At 30.4% G+C, this 10,434-nt stretch overlaps 1 protein-coding gene across 1 annotated transcript; it reads left to right on the top strand.

The window, feature by feature from the left end:
• Window positions 1–5,026: 5,026 nt before the first annotated feature.
• On the top strand, window positions 5,027–9,106 carry LOC110714108 (DNA-directed RNA polymerases II, IV and V subunit 6A-like). The gene is made up of 6 exons (XM_021892582.1): window positions 5,027–5,178; window positions 7,391–7,424; window positions 7,511–7,680; window positions 7,772–7,823; window positions 8,431–8,498; window positions 8,606–9,106. The coding sequence occupies exons 1-6, from the start codon at window positions 5,144–5,146 to the stop codon at window positions 8,673–8,675; spliced, it is 429 nt and encodes a 142-aa protein (XP_021748274.1). The 5' UTR covers window positions 5,027–5,143; the 3' UTR covers window positions 8,676–9,106.
• Window positions 9,107–10,434: the final 1,328 nt, after the last annotated feature.

Below are 10,434 nucleotides of genomic sequence, written 5' to 3'. Positions count from 1 at the left end.
TCACTCTCTCATTGGCTTATCTTATGTATAAAATATATCTATATAATTACTGTTTACATATCCAAGCATAGTTATTTTTGTTAAACTACAAACATTAAAAGCAAGTTTCTATACATGCATAAGATTTTCATGATTTCCTAACATAAATATTGATTTAATTTTTTATAATAAATATATACTTTTCAATACTACAAATAATCCATAAAATCTTTCCAATCTTTATTTATAGTTAAGTTACAGAATAATAACTAATTTGAAGCAATATGTTTAAAGTGACATAATTAAGAAAACAAATATTTCGTATTTTGAAAGGCTAATATTGTTTTTTTTATGAAAATTAAATAAAATCGATAATATTTAGTTTGACGTCAATTATGAAATCAATACAAACATTTAAAAAAAAAATCAGATGTACAATAAAATATTGTGCACCTATTATAAAAGTTACCCTGTAATGAATGAAAGTGATTTATGCTTTATTGATAAAAGTTACCCAGAATAGTCTACAAGTTATCCTAAATTCAATTCAAGTAATCGGATGAATACAAAAGTTTTTGATAAAGATACAAAATAGTGTAAAAATTACTTTTATCGTTTGTTGTACTCCTTGACAAATACTGAATGTTGAGCCGAAATGTTGTCTTGGAAAAAAATACATAATTTTGAACATAAATTTAATTTTAATCGGCCTTTCATTTTCTATACAATGTTTTTTACAATGAACTTTTGTTTTTCTTGCATTAAAAAAAAAAAAAAAAAAAAAAAACTGAACCAATAACCAATCTAAACAAGAAGAATAAAAGTTAAATTGAATTAGACATTTGAAGGAAAAGGGATAGATATAAAATGTATTATAACTATTACTTATGTTTTAAATTAACAATGCTATTACTTATGAATTTTTTTTAGAAAAACTAACATTTTGATTTAAAAATCGTGCATTGCTCATGTACTATACTAGATATACAACAATCATGTGCAATAATTTATGTTGTTTTATACATAATAATACTTTTAACTATAATAGTATGTGTATATAATATAATATTTTTTATAATATAAAAAAGTATATGTATATAATATAATATTTTATAACACGTGTCCTCCATATCAAGTGTAGTCCCAATCACCACTACACCAATTGGTTGTTGGTGTAGTGGTGATTGAGACTACACTTGGTAGGGAGGACCTGTGTGCACCCTGCAACAACAATCGAAAGGGGAGTAGAACCTAATAACCTAGAACTGATCCTCAAATCTGGATTAGCCCAAAGGGAACCGGATAGAACACCCAAAACTCAATGCATATATGACGGGAATTAACTTATACTTTATCTATCTTATACAAAATTCCAAAGTCTAATTTTTTTTTTTCAAAATATGATAATAACATTTGTAAATTTTTGTTAATATGAAATATATAAACCTATCAAAATGTATATATAGTTAATTAAATTGTTTAATAACTTATATCGAATGCGTAGTTTTATTAAAATTATTTGCATGTAATCATTAAATGTGTTGGATGTTGTGTAGCTATGCAATGTCCAAAACTTTAAATGAGCGACTTTGATTTAGTGATTGTACGGTAAAAAAATATTGACTTCGATCTTGAAATCTAATAGTCTAATAAATTCTAAATAGAAAAATTAAAACAAAAGGAAATGAATATAGTAAATGGCTTTAAATATTGAATAAACACAACCTTTTAAATCAATTTAGCGAATTCAAGAGACAATTTTAAGGCATTTAAAATTAAATGGGGGAAAATGTATGTAACAAGAACATTTTTAGATATATAAATGTCCATGCACTATTATAAGAGTTTTGTTAACCTTTTTATAATTAAGTTAGGGATAAATCTTAGTAATATATACTCCGTATATTTTATTTATATAAAACTATCAGTATCCATACCTATATACAAAAAGTATTTGTGTCATATACTATATTTAATCAGTTGTTGGTTATATATATGACTATTATATAATATATAGTTTTTGGCACAATGCTTAACTTAGGAAAATATATGTTCTCGTAGGTCAAATATAAGGTTATTATTGTGTCTATAGATTTAATCAGTGCGACGGGTAAATAAAACATGTATATATTAGATTGATTGTAGTTACTAATGAGGATGGTATGATAAGAAAAATTTAGTTTTTTCTCAACGGGAGATATAAATAAATTAGTCCACTTCTTATATAGTTATGTGGAGTATTATTTAATTATTTTTCAATTAATAAAATAATATTATAAAAAATTAAAAGAAATTCAAATAACATAAAATACTATTCAAATAACGTTCCTTTAATTTTTTTTTATTGACCATTAGTACAAGTCCTTTAATAGTAAATGAACTACCTTTGTTTTTGTTTTTATTTTTCTTACGGGTTTAATAATTTGATTTATAAACCGTGCATCGCACGGGCACTATGCTAGTTATGATAATTTTGAAAACATTAAAAAATTAACATTGTGAAACAATGAAAAATCCATACTTTTTTTTATACTAATTAAATCAAAATCATATTGCATTGGCATTTTAAACTGGCAACATTCGACAATTATCCCGTTCTGTCTTATGTACATACACCATTATTACACCCCATAACATGTATCAACTTATTGATTAACACGGAGTATGTACATTCAATAAGAACAAAAACATGTAAAATCAAAATAGAAATTCCCATGTCTTTTCTCGTGATAGTGATTAAGTAGTAGGACTACATAATATTACTAGCTAGTAGTAGCTAGACAAGTAAGGTAGCTTTTGCTTTAGGAATTCTACTGAATATTAAGAGTAGCTCATATATTACGTGTTCGCATTTAAAAGTCCGCGCGTATCAAAATTTTGAAACACTTCACACTTCTTGAATCTAGGATAGCTTCTCAAGAGGTTTTTGTATCTCTTACATGGTAGGATCATACTCATCATAACAAAGCAAATAAACTCCAACTTTTTAGCCAGTTGAGTCTTTAAATTACGCTACTAATAGTTTTTCTCTTGGTGAAAAAAAGTCGTTCACAAGATTTATTAAATAGCAAATCAAATTATTATATATTATATTTGAGTGTAACGTTTGTTTAAGACTATATTACTACTATCACTGTGTCACATACACGACATAACAAGTGAATAATAAAAACATTAAAGTATATTGTGGAATAATATCTCACTAGTGTAGTATTAGTGTCAATTGTGTAGTGACTTTTCCCAAGTTGGAATTACCATTTCTACTCCAATACCTCCACATGCAAAGTTGCGCAATTTCACTCCAATTTTGACTAATTATCATCAAACCTTACCATTCTCTCCTTTTGCTTGAAAGTCTAATTAGTGGATAATCTTACACGAAACTTCATATTGCTAGACATTGATTAATGAGATTGCTACATTGACTAGCTATTTACCCAACTCAAGTTGTTTCGAGCAATAATACATCATTTGATTGATCATTTATTTCCAATTTGCTTATTATATTTCCCTAAACACAAAAGTTACAAGTAGCAAGACTATAAAATCATTCATAAAATTTACCCTTGAAAAGAAAATACTTTTCTTCCAACATGGTTCGAATTTATGCATCTTTGCATTGGAAGGTCTCCTTTGAAATCAAAGAATGTTTCCAAGATGAAAAAGACATTTGGTAAGCATAAATGTGGGCCATCTCTTACGTGACAATGGGTCCCATTACTTAATTAGGAAATTGCTCACATTATTTTGTTCTAATTTTATTTTTGTTAGAGTAGAATATTTCATTATGTTTATGTCAAAATGTCATGAATTAATGATAATCCTCGTTAATTAATTTTTATGTTTTTAAAATAAGGCATTAATGGATCATTCAATTGATCAGAGGTAATAGATAAGGAGCATAAATTCACGTGAGATAAGCTAATAAAAGCAACTATTCAAAAAAAAAAAAAAGCTAATAAGAGCAATTTTATGATGTGTGACTATCATCAACTCATTATCAAAGTACGGAGTAGTATTTATATAGTGAATAATTATTGTGATTCTTTGGACAAGTAGATAATACAACATACAACTAGATGTTAGTTTGATAAGGAGTGATACCTCCTTTGTCATTAAATCTTGGATATACTTGATCGATTTAGGAATTAGGATGTAGCTATAAGCCTTGTAAAACATTGGATTTTATTTTATTGAATTTTGTTGGGACGATTATAAAATATACAACCTTTGTATATTATATACTTCGTATGATGCAACCATTTAACCATAAACCATTTGAGCAATTAAGCTTTTTATATATAATATATTAGAGAAATAATAATCAAGTTATATACTATTAAGAATACCTTTAATTTAGGAGGTGAAAGCTAAAACTGATTGGATATTTGGATGAATGGATGATCAAGGGTGATATAAAGTGTATTCGGCACTAGCATTTGTGTAACTTTTAGTGGTTTGACTTATTCAAACCATTACTTAGTAAAAAAATATTAGTGTTTGGTAATATTGTGATGGTGTATAATTTAGTGGTTGGATTAGCTTTTGTGAAAAGTTAATATTATTAGCTTTTGGAATTTTCTTATACTTCATCATTTTTGTAGTATTTCACAGCTAAAAGTAATAGCTATTTTACCAAACACTCATACTTTTATTATTTATTTCCACATATAATCGTTAGTCGACAACTAACAACTACACATATAGCTATGGGCCTGTTATGATTTACTGAGCTGAATTGAGTTAAACTGTACTGTTTATGATGGAATAAAACTGAACAGAACTAATTAGAGCTGAATTGAATTAAAAATTGAAAATATTTCCACCAAATCAAATTCAAACGTAATATGGTCCCTTTTACTAGACATGAATTCAATATTTCAAATCCAAACACAAAAACTATTATAAAAGCCCGTTTAAAACAACACAAATCCAGCCCAAAATTAAATAAAATAAAAAAGGCCCAATGAATAAAATTAGTTCCTTTTTTTAGGGTTAGGTCGGTCTTACTATTTTTGTTATTATTAAAGCCCAACAAATACTCTTCTTTCTCCATACTCCCAATTCTCTGCTCTTTCTCTTTCTCTTTCTCTTTCTCTCTCTTCCGACCAAGAACCAATTTAGGGTTTTTGTGTTTGCTTCAGGCAAGCTTCAACAATCTTCAATGGCGGACGATGATTACAATGACATTGATATGGGGTAATTTTTCCTTTAATCAATTTATATTTTCGCGAATTATCGTGTTTTTTCTTCTAATTGCATGTATTCGTGTTAGTTATTAGCTTAGGGTTTGAGTGAATTGAATGCATTAGTTTATTGGATGTTGTTGTTCTTAATGTTTGATTATCATATATTCTGTTATTTGTTTGTTGTTAATTCCCATAATAGTTCGAGTCTTGAGCTGAAATTGGAGTGTGCTAATTTATATTCGACAATGTAATGTTGCTTTTGGTGTTTGTTGATTTATTTGTACTTCGATTAGAGTTGTTTTTCCCAATATTTACTTTTTTTTAGGTCTGTTTTGTAATTTGTTGTAAAACCTACAATTTTTGGGGGATTATTGACCTTATAGCAGTTGTATACAAATTATTGAAGAAGATGTGGTTTTGAGAGTACAGGAGTATTTAGAAGTAGTATTTGCACAATGGGAATGACCGAAGTAGCTCTGCCAATAAACGGTTTTCGTATTAATTGGTTTTGTTAATTCTTATTAGAATAAGAAGACTTGTTGGTCATTGTTATCCTCAATTTATATAAGCTAGAAGTTATCCTTTTCAGCTCGACGTATCTGTGAACCACCATTTGTTGCGAGACGCAAGAAATTTAGGTTGTTGAATCAATGAATTGTGTTTTTAATTCATGGTTTATGTAATAATAGTAACTGCCTCTTATATCACCTTCTAATGAACAAACTTGCCAAGGAAGACCTTTTTCACAATCTTTTCTTTAAGTCTTGAGCTGTTAAGTCTTGAGCTGTTGTGGACAATTTTAGTAGCAATGATGATAAATGTCTAATCCCAGCTCTTTGAGACCTTTTGTAGGTCCGGGAAAATACATATGTTCATTTTGTCTGAGCTATAGAATGTATCCATTTTACAAATCACACAATTTCCCTTGCAATAGAGTAAAAGAATTGGGAAACCCACTTGTTGAAATGTGTGTTTGTCAGTTTTTTTTTTTTCCTTGCTCTCCCCCCTTTTATTGATCAAACATTACAAAATTGGAGATCCTTTTAATCTGTTTTCGACTTTTCGTTGCCTTAGTTTCCTGATTATTTTTTGCAATGCGATGATGACAAATGTCTAACCCCAGCTCTTTGAGGTCTTTTGTAGACCCGGGAAAATACCTTGTTCATTCTGTCTGAGCTTTAAATAAGTATCCAATTGCGAAAATGATACATACCTTTTCTCAAAAGATGAAAATTGGAGGGAAACAATTAGAGAAACTATTTTTGTAATGTATGTTCAGTAGTTGTGTTTAAATAAACACCTTTTACTCACTTTTTTAGAAGACAAATTTAGCAAAGGGCGGTCCTCTAACTCTCTTCATTTTTAGTTGTTTTTTTAGATATCATTATGCGATGATGACAAATTTCTAATCCCAGCTCTTTGAGATCTTTTGTAGGTCCGGGAAATAGATATGTTTATTTTGTCTGAGCTTTAGAATGTATATATTTGTAAGAGAAGAAAAATTGGTAGAAAAGGGTAATATGTGAATTCTTTCATGGTTTTACAATTAAATTAACGATCTTTTGCTTACATCTTCAAACAAGCATTACTCAGGAACTACAAACTAATATCTGTCAGTAACCTTTATTTATTTGATTTTGTGTTGCGATGATGACAAATGTCTAATCCCAGCTCTTTGAGATCTTTTGTAGGTCCGGGAAAATACTTGTTCATTTTGTCTGAGCTTTGAAATGTACAAAGAAATTCATTTTAACAAGTCACAAAATTGCTGCAATAATCTGATCAAGTGAATGTCTGCCTGGTTTTTCTATCTAAATAACAAACAAATCTCCTCCAACACATTAACATGAAATTAGAGGATCTTGTGTATCCTCTTTCTTTTTTGAGTTGATTTTAATTTGACATTATCGTATCCCAGCCCTTGAGGTCTCATGAAGATCTGAGAAGTGGTTGTTTTCTTTTGTTTGAGTTGTATTTATTTGCACATACCACTCACCATTCTCCGCATAAGAATTAAAAAAGGGGAAACAAGTGGATAGTAATGTATCAGGTTCAATTGCAATGCTAATTAGTAAATACACTTATTGTATGAATGAAGTTTGATGTTTTGGATTAATTGGGGGCTATTGATATGTATTTCTTGTTTGTGCTCAAGACTATATTGAACAAAAGTTGAAAATTTCATGTTCACTGATACAAAAATGGTGGGTTTGATTTTACAGGTACGAGGAAGAGCCCCCAGAGCCTGAAATTGAGGTAAAAGATCTTTAACTATATGATCTAATTCTTGTTTCATGATTATAGCTTATAGCCCAGTCATCTTCATTTGCCACTGTATTTAGGAAGGGGAGGAAGAAGAGACTTTACAGCCAGATGATGACTTGAATGATCCTCTTATAGAAGGTGAAGACAGAGAAGGGGAGGCAAAAGAGAAGCAGCAGAGGAAGACATCTAAATACATGACAAAATATGAGCGAGCTAGAATTCTAGGGACACGTGCACTTCAGATCAGGTTTGTAGAACTAGACTGTCAATTCATTAATAATAAATGTGGTATAGAGACACTGCATTTACTGATCAATTGAATATTTATGGCTATGCAGTATGAATGCCCCGGTCATGGTTGAATTGGAAGGTGAAACTGACCCACTCGAGGTGATTTTTTTTTTAGCCCTTTATTGTTTCTTGTCACTTCCCTAACATATGCCAAGGTTGAGGGCTAAACATTATGAAAGTCTGTGGGGGTGGAATGCTCTTTCAGGCTTTCAGCTCTCGACTTTTAAGGCAATTTACAACAAATTATTCAGAGATGTGATGGTTAGCCATTTCTGCATGTTGGGGTCCTGGCATTGCGTTTTTGCTTCTTGGTGCAATGACTTGTAACAAGGAATTTAGTGGGGTGGGAAATTCTTTGCATAAGCCTTCAGCCTTCTCAGTGTGGTTTAAACTTGCTTTCTTTTCTGTATACGAAGTCCTTGTCTCTGAGATATGGGAGGACCAGGGGATTATTCTGGTTGTATCACTGTATGGATTCAGTTAGTCAGTTGTTTCTTTTTCCTTCTTCCAACAGAATTCTTAGCTAAAGCTATGTATAGAGGGAATATATTCTCATAAGAATTCAAATCATGCAAAACCGTGAATAATCTCTTCCCAAAATGTAGTTTTTCATTTCATTAAATTTTGTTTTGTGGGGACTGAGATGCAATCAAATTTCTTTGTGCATTGATGATGTTTAATATCTTTTTTCCTTGTGGGAAATCAGATTGCTATGAAGGAACTACGACAACGCAAGATACCATTTACTATTCGTCGTTACTTGCCTGATGGAAGGTACATCTTTGATTGAATACAATGTGTCATCTCTGTTTGCTATCCCACCTGTTTTTAATTGAGAAACATTGAATGGTTAATTTGATCGCTTTGTAAATATTCTACAGTTATGAAGACTGGGGAGTGGATGAATTAATTGTCGAAGATTCTTGGAAGAGGCAGGTGGGAGGTGACTGATGAGAGCAGAGCTACTCTTGAAGTCATTGCTGTGCGGGTAATATTAGCTCTGAGATGACTTGTGGATATATGGAATTAAAAACATCAGTCATGGAATGCTATTGTGAATATTTTGTTAACTTAAGATGATCAATGTAATAGCTGTGGATTTATTAGCTTAATAATTTACTGCTGCCATCAACGTGTTTGGGTCTGATATCAGATCATCGATCCTTGCGATCAATTTGAGTGCAAGGGGACAGTTTGATGACTGGATTCTATGGTGCTTATCTAAGTGCTCAAGCTACCAAAGAATTGGAGTCTGAGTGAACCTGCAATCATATCATATATTCACATGGACAGTTCGTTCTTGTTTATTGATTTTGAGATGCAAATATATTTTCGTTAGAATGTCAAGGTAGCTTGATAATGAAAGCAGTAAATATGTAGCATGTATTATTGGGTTGGTCTTATAATTAGATCTACACTTATAAGATACACTTATATCAGATCTTTGTAGATTTTTAAATGAGCTTAATGTCCGAGGTCGGCCGAATTTTGGCTACATTACCATTTGGATACCACACTGCCAAATAAAATTTGGTTGGCTGTGTAGCAATTGACAAAAACAATCCAACTTTGTTTACGCACCAATTATTGATGTGCAAATATGATACTCGTAATTGGCATCAATACGCATACACTACTACATTGAAGTCTTTCTTTTCTTTTTTGGAGGGGGAAGGTAAGGCGGGTAGAGAATGCACCTAAGATCAAATATTTCGAGCCGGCTTCAAGTGCAGACTCTTTGCCTTTGTATTGATCTGAGTATTATGAGCCTCTTTTCTTTCAGCCTAGCTCCCTAAAAACAACGTGAGCAATCATTTGTATATTCATTCTTTGACGAGTTCTTCAGTGAAGTGAGTTCCTTGACTTTGGTCACTGTAATTTGAATGTAAAATCCAATAATTTGTTTAGGAGAAAACTTAGACATAAAAATATTATAAAAAAAGATTTATTTACTCATGAATGTTATATTGTTTTTTGATAGAAAATCTTGAATGATATTGAGATAAGATAGGTTGAAATCAGAATGATATTATTTAAAATGTTACTATGTAAGTAATGTAACTATGCATATACAAGTTGTTCACTTGTTCAGAATTATTATCTCAAACAATTGATTGTTATTGTTCAAGAATTCAATTTCTAAACGATTGTTAGAGCTTGTTATTATTATTGAATTCACTCAATCAATAATCAATCAAGACCAAAAAAATATAAGGTTTGTACTAGCTGTATATAAAAAATAATTCATTTACACACATCTTACTCGTAATTGTAATTTGTATACGTATACGGATAAAAATCTATACATAATAATTCAAAGATCGTATGATTGTGATTCGATACGAGAAGACGTTGCTTGCCTCTTGTATGTTTGGTAAGGCTCTCAATTAGTCTTCTGACTAGAATTCTTGTATATCCACTTATCCATTTCAACAAGCTTATTACTCTAACAAGTATGTTACGTTTGGTTGGTTGGGGATCTTGGTTATACATAACCCTAAGTTTTCTTTGTGATAATAATAAAGTTTGTTGTTTCTTTTTGCTATAATTGGACCTACTCTTATTGTTAGATTGTGACACAAATATTTTGTTTTCGATTAATTTATAATGAAAGTGACACTTATTTGAACTTGCTCAAGCATCATGAATTGTAAGAATTGGGTATTGAGGAAGACGATTTTTTAGTACTCTTGAGGACTACAAACTTTGG

This window comes from Chenopodium quinoa, unplaced genomic scaffold (genome assembly GCF_001683475.1).
Source record: "Chenopodium quinoa cultivar QQ74 unplaced genomic scaffold, ASM168347v1, whole genome shotgun sequence".
Lineage (NCBI taxonomy): Eukaryota > Viridiplantae > Streptophyta > Magnoliopsida > Caryophyllales > Amaranthaceae > Chenopodium > Chenopodium quinoa.
This window is presented reverse-complemented; position numbering and strand designations above follow the sequence as displayed.

What these genes read in the sequence shown, in the direction of transcription:
- LOC110714108 (XM_021892582.1), top strand. Translation starts at nt 5,144, where the DNA reads ATGGCGGACGATGATTACAATGACATTGATATGGG. An exon ending in TACAATGACATTGATATGGG is followed by an intron (nt 5,179 to 7,390) that starts GTAATTTTTCCT and finishes TTGATTTTACAG; the next exon opens with GTACGAGGAAGAGCCCCCAG. An exon ending in CCCCAGAGCCTGAAATTGAG is followed by an intron (nt 7,425 to 7,510) that starts GTAAAAGATCTT and finishes CACTGTATTTAG; the next exon opens with GAAGGGGAGGAAGAAGAGAC.